The sequence below is a fragment of the Sparus aurata genome, chromosome 18, assembly GCF_900880675.1.
Source record: "Sparus aurata chromosome 18, fSpaAur1.1, whole genome shotgun sequence".
Classification (NCBI taxonomy): Eukaryota; Metazoa; Chordata; class Actinopteri; order Spariformes; family Sparidae; genus Sparus; species Sparus aurata.
The window spans coordinates 26,404,083-26,424,037 of record NC_044204.1 but is presented as its reverse complement, the minus strand read 5'-3'; the positions used below and the strand labels follow the sequence as shown (position 1 = coordinate 26,424,037).

General features: G+C 41.0%; 1 protein-coding gene across 1 annotated transcript in view; it reads right to left on the bottom strand.

Moving 5' to 3' along the window:
• LOC115569190 (neuronal acetylcholine receptor subunit alpha-7-like) overlaps window positions 1-15,762 on the bottom strand; it is a 41,748-nt gene extending 25,986 nt beyond the window's left edge. The window contains exon 1 of the mRNA XM_030397151.1: window positions 15,540-15,762. Within this exon, the coding sequence (XP_030253011.1) occupies window positions 15,540-15,609 (70 nt within the window). The 5' untranslated portion in view covers window positions 15,610-15,762. The remainder of the gene's footprint in view (window positions 1-15,539) is intronic.
• Between the last annotated feature and the right edge of the window lie 4,193 nt (window positions 15,763-19,955).

The window sequence follows — 19,955 nt, the reverse complement described above, 5'->3', positions numbered from 1 at the left end:
CAAAGCGACTTACAGTAATTCATTCACTGATAGAGGTGGCTGCCATGCAAGGTGCCAACCAGCTCATCAGAAGCAGTTTGGGGTTCAGTATCTTGCCCAAGGACACTTTGACATGCAGACTAGGGAAATCAACCAGAGAACTTCTGACAACAACACACTGGCTCTGACCCTGAGCCACAGCCGCCCCACGGCCCAAGATTGCATGCATGTGAACCAGGAATACACGCACTTACACAACAGCTTACAGATCATGCATTGTTACACTTTCCATGCACACATACTGCGATACATAGACATATACAAGTTGAGAACAGGCACACACTCTCCATCACAGAGCACATCCACAACCTGCCACTGTGTAAAGAAGTCGCCCCCATACTCAGACATTACAATGACTCCCTCATAGGAACATATAGTGGAGAATCTGCTGGGAACTGGAGGATATGTGACAGAAAGAGGAAAAGAATAAAAAGAGACAGATATGTAGCAGGGTTGAGAAATAAGGTGAGAGGATTACAGAGAAGGAGGGGAGCGAGTTCTACAGCCCTGCAAAGCTGTGAAGACTAGAGGAGTGTGCCTCTGGCCCCGCACGGCGCTGATTGGCCCATTAAGGCTGTAATGAGGAGAGTTATGGCAGGACTGAGCCTGAGGTCAGAGACGAAGAGAGCTACGAGAAGCTGCTCAGCACAGCAGAATCCCTTTAAATGCTGCTAGGGAGCCACACAGACTGTATCACATCAGACTGTATCCTCTCTATCCTTTAATCCACCTTCATGTACAATATGTGGAAGTTGGATGGATGGATGAACACGGTCTCAGGCACAGACACATTCTGAATGTTGTGTTTCTGCCTTTCTGTATGTAAACACGCTCGAAATGGACAACCTGGTAAAACTCTCAGGCACAAGGCCTCTGGAAACAATCTCAATAAATCAATACACAGGACGACAAAGTCATATATCTATCCATCTCCAAACAGTGTCATTTGCATAAACACTCGTGTTCAAATTCAACTACGGCCTCGTCTACAGCTGCTATCCTGCCAACATCCCTCCTGTGTCTCTCCTGTGTTTTATTACTGCGCATCTTGAACCGAGGTCCAAACAAGAAAAAAACAAACTAATAAAGTCAGCGAAGAAGAATTGAAAGCTCAGTCTCTGTTGCTGCTCGTCTCATAAAGCCATGTTTGGAAGGAATTAAAATAATCAAATAAAAGTGAACCACTGTGCCAACTTTAATTTTGCAAACAAACGTGTGCAGCGTACGCCAGGGATGATGGGTTACATCTATTAGTTTTTTTTTCTTCTAACTATCTCACTAATGAAGCCGATATGAGAGGCTGGCAAGAAGACATAATTTTCCAAACACAGCAAGAGGCCTCATCAAACAAACTCCAGCAGAGGGAGGGAATGAGGGTCGGGGGTTGGAGGGAGCAAGTGAGGCTGGAGGATCATTTGTTTGTTCATCAATCATTTTCTCTCGCTCCATGTTCTCCACCTTTGAGCTGGCCAAGGAGGTAACAGAGCCGAATTGGCGTGTGGCCACAGGGTGTGACATTTTCAAAAGATGTTATGTTATGTGTGTGACCTCCCACCGAGCGATGAGGGTTTTTTAAAAGCAGTTAGCAGCTTTAACTCAAAGAGAAACAGCAACCAATTACAATCTATTACGTTTGTGATTGCAGAAACAAGTTGCACACACAAACTCACCATGCTTTGCACTGTATATGTACAACAACTATGCCTGCTTAAATTTGCAGAATTTGCATGACTCACAAAAACACTGCACTGGTCTTTGTTATGGTTCAAACAGTAATGTTGCTGCCCGAATAATGTTTAGACGGTTGCAAGATATGCCTTGGTATGAAAACCATGTATATTTGCAAATCTAGGGTATTTAATTCTACTGTATTAGTGTTATTAAAAACATCTTTCAAGTTTATACATTGTTAAATTGTAATAAAGTATTTGTTCAACCGGAAAAACATTCTATGGTTATATCTTAAACGTAGTTATAACTAATAATAAAAATACATAACAAGGGGTCTTTTTTAAGAGCATTTAATGACGCATCAAACCTTTGACCTGGTGACCTTTTTGACACAAAAACCATAGCACTCTCTTTAGTCTTCATTAGATGCTACTTAGCTGCAGTTGGTTTGACCTTTTGGAGTCAGCTATACATCCAAACACAACCAAATTTTGCAGCTATTAACCTTTGTTGTTGTTCTGTGTGTCTGTGTGTTGAACTGCACGCTAATGATAAGCAAATACAGTAGATCAATACTCCATCAGTCTGACACCATGGTGGTCATTACAGGAAATGCCAGGGGTCAGCATTGTTCAGGTCTGTGAGAAGGTCGCATTCAATATATATTAAAGTCAGTCAGACCAGTTGGGAAGCCGTCATCTTGGGTTCAGGTTCAGTCATTCTGTCCCAGTTAGTTCAGTGTCAGAACAGGAGGAGTGAGAAAGGGTAAAAAGTCGACTTTCCTAATTAAGAAAAAAGAATTTACATTAAGGACCCCTATGAAAGTTTTTCGCAAATGTTATAAAGTGAATTCCACTTGCCAAACAAAATAAATGTCAAACTATTTATCTATTTTGTTCAGGTAGAAATTTTGTCATCTCACACGTATTTATCAGGGAACATGTGCAGTATCATATGTATTAAAAATAATGTGGCTGCATTAACATGGAGATAAAAGGGGTTGAACACAGACTCATAAAACTAATGTTACATCCAGTAACTCCTGTTCGTTAATGCCATCTTCAGTAAAACAAACATGTGGATGGTAAAAAAAAGACCACGATTTCTCTGTTGTTGCAGGAACAAACATTGACATACCCAGTGGATTAACTTTATTTTGGATTGAAATGTTCCTTTAACAACTGGGTAACCTTTATGTGTTTTCACTGTTTTCACTTACCAATTTACTTCCAAAAGCAGGATTAGCTTCCTTCAAGCTTTTTCTCATCTTTTTGGCCTGAACTTTATGAGAACCGTGTGCCTGAAAAGTATCTGCACAACGAAAAACATGTCAGAGGTGACTTATTTTTTTATCTATATTATGCAGATGTTTCTTTAATGGCTGGGTTCAAAGTCATTCCTGAACCACACACAGCTGCTTTTCTATTGCAAACATCAGAAACTATAAAGGGTAATAGTAAGTGTAAGCTTACTAAGCTTAGTGGAATGTGTGTTTGTTATGTGTCTCAAGAGTTTCATTTCATTTCATTTAAAGCATAAAAATTAGCTTCCAAAATACACAAGAGAATTCAGTTTTGTTATCTGTGGTAACCACTCAGATTGCAGGATAAGCCTCGTAATTTCACAAGGTCACAACATGTCACAGGATTCAAACACATACACACACACACACACACACACTCATTTAGAATCGACTGTTGCCTTTCTTCATCTCCTCTGTGGTAAGTAAACCCCCGATAATCGTCCCACAGAAACACATTGTTCTGCGTGTGTTCGACCTTATACGCCGCTATATGTACATGCTAACCTAAACTCACTGATCTAGCACACTGAGGTCGCCCCGGAGCTCAAGAATATCTGCATATAGAAATAGTTCTACCTTAATAAGCAGAGCCAGACAGCTTCTGGGCACATCAGGGACCCCCAGGGCATCGACACCCAGGGGAACCTTTTATTTCAGCTCAGCAGAACCCCACAAAATATTAATACATTTTTCACATTCACAAAGACTCCTTTGAGACCAAGTCAGTTTTCTCTTTGTGTGTCTTTCCTCGACATCACTCTCTGTTTATTGGGAGAATATTGGACTAGAGAGCAGAACTAAAGAGAACTGGATTCATGTGAAAGAGAATCTAGAGGAAATGAAAAATGCGGGCGACGAGGAGATGTAAATCTGGTCTGTATTTGGTCTATACGTCAGGCTTTGTGTGGTGAGACAACCTGTCCAACAATGTGTCACACTGCCTTTCAATCAGCGAGAACCGGGAGAGGCTCCAGCCCCTGATGTAACGTCTCAGAGCCATTCAAATAGCGAGGACATAAATTATGCTCTCTATTTTTGGAATGGGGGCCAGTATTTTGGATAGGATGAGAAGGAACAAATTAAGAATTGACAACAGCAGGAAAGAGGGATGGTTTGAAACATTCATATTGTCAACAACTGCTATACCAAGTCATCATGGGACGGCTGCAGGCATGGATCGGATAATTTTGCTTAGTATCAGCAAACATTTCCATAGTGTGTGCATGGCAAGACGGAAATCAAATTTCAGACACATGGCAGCACGTAAGTTGATTCAATTTATTTTCAATCAACTCCAGGTCAATTCTCTAGCTTTTTTCCAGAGCTCCTCCACTGAATTCTCAGTCTTTATCAAGTGTCTCATTCTTGGTCAAGTTGAGAATGCTCCAGTAAAATCTACATGAAGCAAGAGGACCTTGAATGAAGAGTTTAACAAAAACTCTTCATTCAGGTCCAGGATCCAGAATTAACTCTTATTGTTAAGCAGGGACCGGTATTTGAAAGTCTTAAAAAAGCTTATGGTGACCCGCTATTTGTGTGGTCTGTACTTGCAATAATAGCTTTTGTTCATTTTCTACATTATATAAATTTTTAGCACATATACTTTTACATGCTCACAGGAAATAACTCATGAGCAATGAAACACTACTGACATCCTTAACTGGCTCTGCAGCACTGACCCAAAGAAAGGCCATCTACAATGTACCGCTTGCAAAACAATACCTATAACATGAATGTACAAACTTTTGTGATATAAACTTAAAAGGCTGAGATCTTTTATTGTATTTATATGTATCTAAAATCCTTTAAGTTATAATTCCACTGTTTCCTATTAATTACCTAGACTGTGGCGATCTGTCAGGGTCTAATTTGTCCAGCCACAGTTTCATAACCAGCCCAAATCATGTTTTACTTCTCATAATTGCAATAAAGTTCTCTAACGTTGTTTCACTTCATCCGTCATCTTTCACTCCCAGTCAGTCACGTTACCTCATCCCTTGCTGTTTGCACACATGCTCTCTCTTACACATTCATACTCCGTTCCAAGATCCCGCAAATTAAGCTGCCTCCCGCTCATATTCCTGTGGGAAACAAATAATTCTGCCTAATCTTATACTTTATACATTTTCCAGTTTGTTGTTATGGAAGGATGTATGTCTTGCACGTATTTGTACATACAATATACAGTGAGATGGTGCTGTGGAATTCAACACAGTTTCCAATATGCAAATAGCTACACATGAGAAAATCGGAGGGGCATTCTTCCCATCCTTCCTCCCTTGCTCCCCCTGAAGCTTCCCTCTAATCTCCATTCTTCACACCTTCTTTTCCTTCCCGTGTAAAAGCCATTCTGATTTTGGGAAGAACCCCCTTCTTGTGCCATTATACAGTACATTTTTTATTCTTTATCCCTTTACAAGCCTCTCCAAATCTGGTGAGATCCCCTCTTTTGATCCGTCTGTCTTTATATGCTTGTCTCTTGTTACCTCTATTCCCCCATTTTTTCAGTCTCTTCTTCTGTGTCCTGAATTCACTTGTTTTCTTTTTTTTCTACATCTTATTTGCAATGAATGAGCACATTCTAGAGCCGATCAGGTTGTGAGGAAAATAAACAGAAAGCAGGAAGGAAACACGCTCATGATCAGCACTGCCATCGGTTAGTTAACATCAGCTACAAACAGCTTTTTTAAAGGAAGTCCCTTAAGGTGGAGGACAGGTGAGGGCAGGTAAACAGGCAGAAGGTGAACTTTGTTTTATGGTGTTTGCTGATGTGTGTGAACTATGAAGCCAGAAATGTCGGTTTCTGTTCAGGGTGCGAATACACTCAAGCACATTATCATTCTGTCTCTCTCTCTGTCACATATTCACGCACTCATTCACTCACACACACACACACACACACACACACACACACGCATTAACATATACCGAGAAATTTGGCTAGGCGATTCTGTCCCATCTGAATATTTTTTACTGGGTCAATGCGTTCAGATGAGGCTCCCAAACACACTCATCAGACACAGGCTATCCAAACACAGATGGCCTGAGGGACCCATTCTCCCTCTTGCTTTCACACACACACACACACGCACACACACACACACACACACACACACAGGAAACCAAACAGGATTGCTGTTTAAGGGAAAGCACTAAATGACCACCTCTTACATCAGGGTGTTTTAGTGCCCCTGATGAGCCCAGCTAAAGCCCATCCAGACTGAGCCACACGCACGCACACACACGCACACACACACACACACACACACACATGAAAAGCATGCTTTCAGGTGGTAGGATGAAAGCATGCAGGGGAATGATCATGGCTTTGGTCCTTCCTCTCTTCTGCCAAGATAATCTGCCATACTTATGCAGATCAGGTGATCTATTACCATGTAAAACAAGACTGCATCACTATTAAGCTTTTGGGAGACCTAGAAATGATGTCATCAAACATCTCATGACTGATGATAATTCTGAATGACTGAAACTGGACGGAAATTTAACCAATGGTGATGTTGATGTTCAACATGTGGTCTGAGTGATATATTGAAAGCACACTGAATAACGCAAAAAGTCATGTCAAGTCAAACATGTACAGAAAAGTTAAACATGTATATAAAAGTTACATATGTACTGAAAAGCTGCCAAGACAACGGCTGAATGTTGAGTCTGATGTGGACGACACATCAGACAGCTGATGTGCTTCAGAAGAAGAATCTTTAATTATCACATACATTGTACAATGTAGTGAACCCGGCTATCTGCGTTTAAGGGAGCAGCCAACAGCGCACCAGCAACAATTCCAGATTCTGAGACAATGCCTTGGTCAAGGGCACTGACTGAGAACTGACCTTATATGCATGTTTTTGTGGTCAAAAAACGCAGAGTACCCACAGGAAACCCACTCATAAACAGGGAGCACATCCAAACGCAGAAAGGCCCTGCCCCAGCTGTGATGTGAACCCAGGTCCTTCTTGTGTGAGGCAACAGTGCTAACCACTGCGCCAACGGGCCGGTGGATAAGTTCACATTTTTGGCTGAACCACAACAGCGAGGCCAGCCCCACAAACATGTTTGTTCGTGTCTGTTTGTCCCTTCTGATGAGGCTGTCATCTGTGCACTGTGTGAGTGGCAGAGCAGCTCTCTCAGCCTGCACACAGACACAGGCAGAGACCTGCTATGATCTTCTACAGCCTTGTCAAACTTTGAGAAATCTTTCCAGAGATCTAGCAAATCTAGCATCAAGACTGTCAAGCTTGGAGTGCATCTATCCTCCTCATCAAACTCAAGTGTGTTACAGAATTAACCATACAAAATGGGTTAACGATTGAAAACACTAGTTCAGAAGTTCACTGTTCCAGTTTCAGAGCGCTCGGATCATCAATCTGTACGGAAGATGTTTTGGACCATAATTAAAACTGAAAGTCTAAATAGAAAATTAGGTGTAAATTAAATTAGATTATTATTTTACCATAAAATTGGGAGTAACAGGTCATTTATAAACTTAGAAAGGAAAAAGTAAATTGTAAAGCAAACTTGAAATATTAAATGATAATCTGAAATTGTAGGCGAAGGTTAGTTAAAAAAGTTTAAAATGCAAAAGCTGAAATTGAAATGCTCAAACTGAAAGCATTTTGTAAAGATGAAAGTGAAAATGGCAATGAAATGTGAAACTCAAGGTGGGGAATAGTTGAGCTTAAACTGAATTTCATTATCAGTTAAATCAAGGAGAATTAATCAACAGATCTCAGCAGGAGATATTCTTTAGGCTACAGCAGTCATGATAATGAGTAAAATCAATTTTAAAAAAAAGAAATCTGTGAATGTAACCCGACTCACTCCAAACTTGTCGTGCAATGACAATGGAATAATCAACCAGTTTTTGGCACGAGTAATTCATATCCAGGAATTCAAATCATAAACTCTACCACTGACTAACCCCAGTATCGATTGGGCCACGATGACCAGAGACGGTCCAGACATACACTAAGGTTTGGACTATCACACGTCTATATGGAAGTTGAAAGAGTTCTTTGTCACTTTAATCACGACTGTCTTTACCAGCCATTAAGACATCTACTTTTTAAAAAATAGATGACAAAATCCATAATCCTCAGTCTATGTAAAATGTATTTTTTTTCAGTTCCACAAAAGCTGAACATGGGGCCTCGAGGTTAGCTGGGGCCCCTGAGGTTCCCTTTAATGTAACATGACTCCTGATGAATAATCAGCGAGAAGACTACAAAGCTGTGGTGACGGAAGAGTCGGGAAGATAAGAATGAAAGGAAAAAGAGTTTAAAGAAGACGTGCCATTCATTTTATTTCAATTCAGATAAGCTCAGCATTAATTTACATGCTGACAGTCATTTCTTTCTTTTGAAGCTTATCCAGAAAAGAAAATACCCTAAATGCCAACATGGTAGTCACTCTGTTGTGGGAAAAAAAAAAAAAAAAAAAAAACTCATTATTTGCAGTAATCTTCTTTCATACAGTGGTAAACATGCTTGCTAAATCTAAAAAAATGGATGTAAAGAGCCAAGTCTATTATCCGGTCTGGAACATAACAGGGCTCTGATCCCAGAAATCTCTGGGACGGAAGGAGCAGAGTCCTGAACCTGGAGGGGGGAAAGGGCTTCACAAAGAAACTGCTGACAGACCACCGCTCCCTGAGGGCCTGGACAGTCGACACTGAGACAAATGCTACACATCCACAGCCTTTCTGATTCAAATATCTTGTGCTAGTCTGTGTGTAAGTCTGTATGGAAAGGGTAACAGGATATATATACAAAACGAGGATGTGCACAAAGCTAGGCCAAAGGTGCCCAAGCAACAGCTCATTTGCCTTCTGTCCTTGAGCTTCTCCTCTTGAGGGAAAAAAATAATAACTGTGTTTTTATCTGTTGTCGCTGCATAAATACAAGCCGCCTATAACTGCTAAAGCTAGGCCAAATTAAAGCTACTACAAGGAACTTTGTTCTTTTGTTGATTTTGGTGGCCTCTTTGGATAAAAGATGATGATCGTGAAACAAACTTGTTGAAGCGCTGTAATCTAATCTTTCCTATGGCAGTGAGACCCCAAATTCTTCCTCGGCACTCCGCCACAAAGAAAGAGTTTTATTTTTACGGAATCTGACCTGCTGGCTGGCATTAAGGATAACTACAACAAATATGATGAAATCACGGAACCTCTCGCTGATTGTCTTGTTTGCTTATGTTGGTCATAATAAGGATACAATATTAAACTGAGACTGCTTCATAACCAGGTAAAAGTTCCTTGTAGTGCGTCTAAATAAGTATTTCACCAAAAACGTTTTTGGTATCCTGATAGGCACAGAAGTGGGGCGGCTCAGAGCCGTAAAAGAAAGTGACTCAAATGTGTCATGTGATTGTACCATCAAAACCAGATATTGTTGCTGTTGTGTGAGTGCTCAGGACTCACAACGACTGGTATTCTCAAAGGGTTGACCTGTGAATAAAAATCTCCACATATTATGCTTCTTAACAATGAGCAGCTTGTCACCTTTTAACTATGTCTTGCAATACTGCTTTATATAATGCATCAAATAAACCAATCTTAGCTAGCTTGCTGCCCGTGCTAAGATTTGCTCCCTGTAAGCTTCACTGTAATGATGCAAACAGCGAACCAACTGGGACAATTTTTTCCCAAAAAGAAGAAGGTCACATTACGGCACGAAGGAAGCAATTCTGCCATTGTGCAACCACAGCAGGAAGAGGTAGTGTCCTCCCCGGTCTCTATCCCTAGATAACGGTGGAATAACTGGAAAATATGTGGAAACTCTACACTGACAAAGGAAAAAAGTCTGCTAATTGAGGAGGCCAAGAACTCATTTACTCTTTTGCAAGCGCTCTAGTGTTGCGTCATAATCTGTTCCCCCTTTGATACGAGTTTCCCCTCACCAGGCATTCTTTCTACTAGATCAGTGAGTAACAAAACCTGCCCACTTTCTAGGTCAAAATATGTTATCATTCCACAGGATGTTTTACCAAAACAGCAGCAGATAAAATTCAATTTTGCTAGAGTGTCAGTTGAGCAAGTTTGACACAGATGGTCGTCCGGCAGCAGTCGCTCTACAATGAAATATACAACCTCACATTAGCGTGCCAATGAGCCGCTGTCAAATGTATACTGTGACACCTCTTTTCTCAAGCCTGTAAATCAGTGTTCACACAAACAGAGGAAAATCCATCTCCCCTTTAGATTATGGCCAAGGCCTTGAAAACTGTCATTTAACACCTCAAGGTGAAGAAATAATTATAGTGTCTGCAACAAAGCGTGTGTTCAGTGTGTGTCATTCATTGTCTTGTGATCATACATCGTCCTCAGTAGACAAGAAACCAATGAGGATTCTTATTTTGGCTCCACTGTTATTCGTGTAGCTTAGACACCACTCTGCCTCTAAAGCTAACCAAGTGTGCACTTATTTGATTTAAGGTCACTTCTTCAGTCATGGTCTAGCACCTCATTATTACACTATTAATCATTTGGTTGGTGATTGAGTCAGAGGAGGTCAGCAGTGAAGTATCCAGATGTTCAGCAGCTTTAAGCACACATGTTAACCCAGGTGGCTTATTGCCTAACCTGTTTTAAAAAACCCAGAATGAGAGAGCCAGAGAGGCGGGAATCAGAGAAAAGGGGGGCAATGATAAGAGCAGGCACAAAAATAAGATAGAAAAATGAATGTATATGCAAGGGGAGGCGATCTGTCTAAAAAATAATACTATAATCTGTTAAATCACAATCATGAGCCAAAATCTAAATTGCGATCCTTTTTACTTACTTGTGAAATGCCCCCGCAGACTATAGCCAGACTTGAAAGTGCCTTGAATTTCTCCATTAGCACCATTAAAACACAATAATGCATTAAAGATAGTCCTTTTCAGCACAAGCTCCTTATCTGCCATGCCGCTATAACTCACGTTGCATTATTTACAATACGTCACCCAAGGAAAAGCCATGTGAAGTAATTCTTCCAGTCAGCATAGCCATCCGGATGGCTACAACACTATGGTTCGTTCTTGTGGCATGGATCCACTATTCAAGGGTGTTATGTGGAGTTTGGGAACAGAAGTAAGAGGACATTACATTTCAAACCTTTATTTAAACTTGGAGAAGCATTTAGGTTGCCCTCATTTACGAGGATGTTGAAGGGAGGTTTGTAATCATGGTTTCAAATTGTCCACAGGTAAGTAGACAATTCATTTTTGTGTGTGTTGAGGATCATTCCAAGAGTTTGGAAACAGAAAAGCCAAACTTTCCGAACTCAGACTGTACTCAGCTGACTTTGACAAGTCATTTGTGCGAGTTAGGTTCCAAAGTTCCAATCCAGCATCACTGATAGGAATGGTGGTAAGCATTTTGTAGATAATATAGATATGCAACCTAACAGGAAGGCTTGAGGAGCGGTCCACCATTACTCATTACTACCTGTTAGCTTGCACTCGGAGATCGACACTTTTTGTCTGCCATGACGGTGGCGAGCCGGAGATGCAGCAGCTAATGTGAGTTGTCCAAAAACCTTCCTTTTAGTAAACTCTGTGATACAAAAACAATGTTCTCAATGCTCGAGTTCATGTGTAGAGACCCTGGTGATTTTACGAGCAAAGTTTCATGTTGTGTTGAGCCTTCTTAGTGTTTTAAAAAAAGCGATTTTGATGCCATTGTATCCCTGCCCTTAGCACTCCCGTTCAAAATTAGCTTGCCTGAAAACGAAACTACGGTAAATCTTAAAAGTGCGTCTTTCGTCGCAATTATGCTTTTACACAAAGGTTTGACTCATATTCAATCACAAATAAAGCCTTGGTTGCTTTCTGGCGAGAGTTTCACTTAAATCCGTTGATGAGGACAAACAGTCACTAGTAGGACCAGCATGCCAGCAGCATAAGAATTATAGATGCTTTGTCTTTTGGCAAACGGATCAGCAAGGGTTCACAACACGTCACACACACGGACCACGGCGTGACACTTGCACACCACTGCACCAACCAGCAGCGTTTCGCTGCAATGCCAGATTTTGTCTGAATGTATCTTAACATTTCACCCTATCCCAACAAGAACTGGGACACCCTACCCCCAGGCGTGAACATGCAAGACAGAGGGGCAGGGCTAAGTGGTGGAGGCATGGGGGGTTTATTGGGATTCAGCCATTGAATCAGGCTTTCCCATGTGCCTTTGAATAACAGCCACTGGGTGTTTTCTCTCTCTGAAATGACCTTTTAGTGACCAAAGTCTCAAAGTTGGGTAGGTACTGAAGTCTCATTTTCTCCCAGACAATTTGAATTACTGTATGCTGAAAGGTTATTATGAAATTACTGCCTAAGAATGCTGAGGAAATGCTGCCTACCCCAGCTTTAATTATGTTATACAGCTTTCTAACAACGCTTTGTTCTTATGCAATGGTAACATTTTTGTGACAAGTTAAGTAAGAACACAAGAGCATTACATTAAACACATTATTTAATGATTCTGTGCTCTTTATTATAACGAGAGTTTAATTCTGAATTTGGTTTGCTGTGTTCATTCTGTGCTGCATCGACTTCAATCCAACTCTAGTTGGCAATATCAGAGGTATAAAAAGGGCTGAAGAGAGCAATCACTAAAATGGACAAAAAGGCATGAAAAGGGCAGCATGTCCTTGATGTATAAAATCAGTTATGATGAGGAGGAAAGGGGACGTCAAGGATACAGGAGGGAGAGTGAACAGAGACAGATGGGGAACAGTAAAGGAGACCACAGGGATAAAAGTAATAAGATCACTTCCACATAAATGATTTCATCCCTCTTCACTTCCTTTAGCTGTCGAGTAGTATTTTTCACTTCTTTCGACCACTGCGTTACTTTGTGCACTTCTCTGTAAGTATGTGGGTTTAAATGTGCATGTACACATGCTCGTTACCAGTGCATGTGTGTCATGCTTAAAGCAACCGATGAGCCATGGACCCATCCATTAAAACATCATTTCCAGCATCATGTGACAACCTACAGTGGTGAGAAGGGATCAGAGCGTATGGTGTTTTGTGTTAATGGAGTTCTGCATGGATGGATTCATATAGGAGAGATTTTTAATCTATGGTTGAGGGCTCAGAGCCCTAAAACCACTGGACATTTAATCCTAATCCTGGAGCTAAGACCTTCGCCATGGTGCAATACTGAGTGCTTGGCTAGAGCCTCCATAGTTCTATGGCATGCTGAACACAATCCACCATGCCTCGCATATTCTCCTTCAACAATCGACACTACAGAAAGGCAGGAAGTGTCAGACATGTGGGTTTACAGTGCCACAGGTTTGAGGTAACCCTTTTAGCATTGTCAGTGAAGGAGCAGCAGCACGTACACCAGCGTAACACATGACTGAAACGCTGACCAAGGGCATAAAAAGACCATTTTACATAAACTTCATGATCTAACAGTGTAGAGTCTGGCAAAGTGGGAAGTATTGCTGAGCATGGAAAAAAATAAGATGCAAGCAGACTGGAAGAGTCCGCAAGAGAGAAAGAGACTAAATGAAAGAGACGGAGGGAGATATCGGAGGAGATGAGGCGTTGCACTGAAATCATGCAGATATTATTACAGCATCTGTGCCAGGAAACTTCACTCTCACCAGTCTGTGGTCCTCTGAGTCAGGGTGGGGAAAATAAATTCATTGAAGGATATATGTATTTTATGTAAGACTAGTTCACTCCATCGTCTGTCTTCACAGCTGTGTGGAGCCCAAATTGACACAAAATCAAGCTTCTGTTTCAAGGAAACTAAATTGTCCTAGCTTGCCTGTTTTGACTATTGTCTTGTGTTTCCCTCGACAGACCAAAGCCGCTTATCAACGCTATAGTGAGTGTGAACATACTAGGCCTACAAACGGCAAGCTGGGTCTTTAATCCCCATACCCAGTGAGTCAAATGTGACTCACTATGACACTAAATTATGAAGAGAGCCATAGACAACAACTAACTATTGATCTTTCCATAGTTTTTTGCAGCAAATTCTTCTAAAGGAAAAAACTTAAGAAGAATCAAATTAAAGGATAAGTTCACCCTAAAATGACAATTATGTCATTATCTACTCACCCTTCACAGCAAAACAGCATTGCAGCATTCTGCATTCTCCTTTTAAAAACCATCCCCCCAAAAGAAAACATAAAATGGTACAATTCAGCTCGTCTGACGTAAAAGTCTCCAGGAACCCTAGAGTTCCCAAACAGATTTGCAAAGATGTTATTTACACCCTCAAAACGTGGTCAAATTTGTGCACCTATTTCAGACGGGGTGCTTTTGGTTCAGCCAAAATGTTTTTTTTTTCAAATCAATTTGGGATCTCCGGGCTTCCAGGGACTTGGATTACTGTAAGGATCCTTTTTTTTTACATTACAGAACGAGTTCCCATCAACTTCAGTGGTTTGCTAAAACACAGTTTTGCTGTGAAGCTCCAGAAATGTTTTCTATTTGACTATGAATCTTCATCTGACTTCTCACCGGGATAAGGATGAGAAGATAATGGCTGAATTTTAATTTTTGGGTGAATTTATCCTTTAAAAGAAAACAAAAAGAAACCAGTGAGATGCGGCACTAAATGACATGACTTGTGTAGCTCTATAATGTGTCTTCTTCAGTGTCTTCACAGGAACAACAGTGTCCTTGTCCCCTGTCATAGGTTAACGTTTAATCAACCTCTTTATCCCTCCCTTCAATCTCTGATTCAGTCTTTAAAGTAATTCCTTGCCCGACTCCCCGACGAGATGATCACTGACTGGACCTGGAGAGGTGAGAGCAGCAGCTGAAGGTGGAAGGCTGATGTTCGTACATGGGACACACATACACACATTGTATGCAAACGCTTTTAAAAAATCGTATCTTAAGCAAAGCCGCTGTGTCACAAACTGGTAAATCAACAACCCAGATGTTACAGATGATGATGCTGATGGTGATGGAGATGGTATGGGGCTTAGAAGAGAATTAGAGTCATGTATGTACATCTTATTGCACACGACAGAGCGAACATTAACACACACACACACACACACACACACACACTCTTATCATACACACTGTGTCATAAATCACCCTTTATAATCCCTGTATCCAAACTGTTGAGGAGCACAGTCAAGGGTGCAGAAAAAAGGAGAATTTTCTTTAAATTCACATGACTTCATTGAAAGATTCAGGAACCAATGTTATTCAATTAAACATCTGGTGACTCTATAAAGCAACTTTTACAAGCAGTAAAAATGACCTCCGCTCAAATTCAGGTTAATTTCTTTTCTAATGCAAAAATAATCCTAGAAACATGTTTTCTACAAAGACCAAACCAAAGCTCACGAGTCCCCTTGAGGATCTAGATGTCTGGATTTATCTAAAACACATGTTTAACCTTTGTTAAAACTATGAAGGGTTTTTCAGTCAAAATCATCCATTTCTCATTGTCTTAATTGATCTCAACAGACTCATTCAGTCACTAAACAAAGTACCAAAAAACTTAAGTACGCGCGGACCTCAAGACCGACTTTCCTACCTTTGAAAAGCATTGCGGCACAAATATAAAATCCAATCGAACACGGTCCCCAAAACTTGTGGCACCGCATCCTGGCACCGCTTAGTGGACTCCGCCGGCCCCCGGCAGCGGGTTCTGTGTGTCGGGCTGGACAGGGAATCTGCTCCGGCTCGGCGGTGGTGTGAACATGAGGCTGGAGAGAGACGAGCAGGAGGAGGAGGAGGAGGGGGGGGACAAGAGTGTGTGAGATAAAAAAAAAAAAAAAAAACTAGTGACGGACCAGAATGAGTGTGGAGTTGAGACTGGCGCGTTCACGCTGCGTCATGAACGCATTCCAGCACGCGGAGCAGCACGGGGACGCGCCTGTGTGCTGGAGAGGGGCTGGCAAATGGCTTCACAGCTGACCTATGATGACATGAAGTACAGGAAAGTTTATGTAACGCTAGAGACTGTCGCTTCTGTTAAAGCTTGGAGCATTGCTTCATTTTGGTGTGGCCGCCTGTTTAAACCCTGAACCTGTCAACACTTCTGTTTAAATCGATTGTTATAAGCGGTATAGTTGAAGCCTCGGCTTCTATATTTCCCCTAACTGACTTCTACTGCGTTGGTTCTATGTGTGTCCTGCGCTCCCCTGTCCCCAATCTGTGTTCACCTACATTTACAATATGTGTGACCTAACAGAGTGTGTGTGTGTGTGTGTGTGTGTTTGTGTATGTGTGTGAGAGATTTCGTAACTTTGTTTAGCTTGTTCTCGAACTACACTATCTTTTATTGACAGTCTATTAGAGCATTGGCTGATATTACCTGGCTGATGTATCTGTCTTGGTGAATGTGTTGTCCAATACATTTTTTTTAGAGATTAAAATGCAGAAAAAGATGCTAAGGGTAATTCTGAAGTTTGATGTTTCAGTGCATAGGTGTGATGTAAGACAATAAAATGTATTGTTAAGCGCTTAAATATCCTCCCTTCATTACAGATTTCTATCATTTTATCAAGTCTTTGATTACGACACTTGAGGGATCACTGCAAAAAATGTGCGAATATTGGCCAAAATACATCGATATCGAAATCTTTCAGTATCAGCCCAACAAAATTAACAGTTGGGACCTGTAGTCTATCATAGAAAATAAAGATATGGCATTAGCATTAGGCTCTTTTGGCAGGCAGCCTAGCTCAAATCCGCCAATCTCCTACATCTATACATTCTGAATATTTGCAAGTTTCAATATTCATTTTTGGCACTAATGATACACTGGTGCAAGCTGCGCTTTCCTCGCTGTCTATTCTCCAGAGACAGCGAGTTAACAAACACACTGCTGCAGCTTAATTAGATAATTTGGTTATTTTTAAAGGCCTGATTTAAAGAGAACAAAACAATGCTTTAAAAAAATTATAATAATAAGGGTAAAAGTTTTCTTGTAGTAGTCGGACGAGAGAGAAGCTCAAATTCATGCCCCGCTGTTGCAATATATCCTTTGAAATATCCTTTCAAAAATGGTATTGATATTGATGTTTTATATTATATATAAGTATTATATTGAAATTCTAGTATTCTGATGACACTGGTTGCGCTTGTACTAAACCACTACTGTGACACCACAAACATGAGGTTTTCTGCTTGATGTGATTCAAAGCTGCTTTGAACAATATCTTTAATCATTATTTATACATGTTTACAATTTGTAAGGGCTCAAACTGCATTTTATTTACCACTTACCACTCAAAGTGTTTACAATACAATAGGACACTTCAAGATGTAGACTCAGGGGGCTGGTGATTGAACCACTGACACTCCAATTGGTGGACGACTGCTCTGCCTCCTCGGCCACCCTGTCATGTAAAAAGGGTTTCCTGTGATTAAAACCACAGGGAATTGTCCGCCGACTCTGAAGCAGACGCAGATCTCAACCCTCCTTCTCCCGCAGCTGTGCACTATCATCTGTGAGAGGGATGCATGTCACGCTGCAATTTCCCACTTCCCAATGTTCCCAGAGAGGTTCATCAACTGCATTTTGTTGTATTTGTCACGTTTTTTTGTGCAAAGCCTGGCTCATAATCAAATGACCTATTTATTCCAGTCCAAAAATAATCCCAAATAGGATCCGATAGGGAACACTGCACATTACTGCAAATGCTCTCACCGCCTGGCTCCTTTTTTTTCTGCATCTCTTCCTCTCAATGGAACAGGGCTGTATCATCTAAGAAGCAGTCCTCTGCCAGTGGTATTAGACCAGTTCCTGCTACTTCTTATACCCCACATGTCTGCGTCTCCTAAGTCTGGAGCTCCATCAGAGCAGATTTATGCTGTTAGATGTGATTTGGTACAGAATCCCATATCTTTCTTTTCTGTAGGTGGGCCGACAGCCACAGTGGGCTCGGTGGAACCTCTGATCCCAACCAGTTCATCCTCGTACTTGCTCTCACTGGGCACACATCTAGTCAGTGAGGAGGCGGTGACATTAAACTAATCCCCCTTTTTTTTTTTTTACCAAGGAAACCATATTGAGCCAACTGTGATCTCAGAGCTAAAAAAAAGTTTTGTTGAAGGCACGAACTTTTGCTGAGCTGAAGAGAAGAGCTGTCCGTGGTGCTGACATCACCGCCAGCAACGTCATGGATTTATATGTACAATATGCAGCACAGTATCAGTTCATGAAACCATGAAGTGCTGTGAACAAGCTGGCATCACAGGGAGGATGTCGTAGTGGATGGTAGACATACGGAAACAATGACTGTGGCACCAGAGTTCAGGCCAACTGAATTGCCTTGATTGACGTTAGGAAAAGATAACAAACACAATGACGACGTAATTTGACGATGTTTTGGAGAAGTGTGGGCTCATGGGAGTTGTTGTCTTCATTATTAAAGAACCATCTAAATCTATTTTACTTGACTCAGGCAGACAAGGTAAGTTTTGAGAGACCTGGTCATCCCATATTTATTCTTGTTCCCCGACTTCCTCCCTCACTCACTGGTTTATCATCTCAGGTATTCCCATAAGTTAAATCGACGGTTGACCAAATGATAAACACCGTCACTTAGGGATGGGTACAGTTGTCATGTTGTTGTTCTCGTCACTGTTGCAGGGTTTGTTTGCTTTATTATTTGCTTGTAAATTGTTTGTAATTCACTTGCTATTGGTTTCATACTGAGGTGTCGGGCAGCAAGAAACATCTCACATACTGTAAACTCTCATACAAACTAAACAGCATGTTGGTATAGAATTTCAGACACAGCCAGTAAACATTTGGTATAATGTAACATCAAAAATGTTGCCTGAAGAAGTTTTAAACTGGCAGGGAAATCATACATCAATACATGTCAAAAGTCAGCTTATTGTTAGTTAACTATGCAGTCAGGCTAGAAGTGTCAGATTTGTTTTGACATGTATGACAAAATAATGCATGTAACAAGACAATACTGTCAAATCAGTTTGTCAATAAAAGGCTTTGAACTACAAAAGTCTTGACAGGATGAAACATGAAGAGCTGCAACAATTGTATGAGAACAGATCACACTAATCGGTTTGTTGCATTCTAACTCCATTAGTATTTACATCTGGATATGCTTGCAGTACGTAAACGTCTTTGGTGTTTGTTTACGCCGTGTGTCTCTGAATATGTTTCACCATAAATATACATTTTCTCTCCATGTGTTGTGATACCACCATTTGTTTGCAGTTGCAAACACACATGCACATGCAGTTAAACACAAGTGTAAACAACACACACAAGCTCACACATAAAAGTGCAGAACATCACCTTCAGCAAACTGATCAATGCCGAGACACAGGCCGAACTTCAGACAGATACACTGAAGTTAATATGATATCAGATAAAACAACAAAGGACAAACGCTTCTCAGAGGCACCACAGATGTTTGACTTGTTAAAACACCAACGATCAGAGAGAAAGTACAGCACTTGAAGATTTTTGAGCAGTTGAGCAAACCCATCTCCTAATAAATTGATTTTCAGGGAAAACATCCTGACTTGTCAAAGCAGGAAAAGAACAGGTGGGACCTGTAATACTAAAGCTGGCTCCATTCCATTAAGTGACCCTGTAAGCCATGTCAGTGAGTCTGCACTAGCTCACCTAAATGGAATGCAGCTATTACAAATTCCATCTGTGCTTCATGCTTATGTCTGCAGGGTCTAATAGGACACAGAGGGAATCTGCATTATATTTTAGTCTTTAAACACAACCATCCGCTGCTAGAAGGTGAACCACGGCAGAGAGGACGGACTAAGCATACAAAAGGTTGGGAAGACCAGAGGGACCTGTTAATTCTCTATCTTTTATAAATGAGTGTTCAGCTAATGGACAGCTAATGGACTTAAATGCTGTGGAGTCACTATTGCTTCTTTCCTTCTCTCTGTATTTTCCCCCCCTCCACATCATCTCCTGTCATCTTTTACTACTTAAAAGAAAAACAAG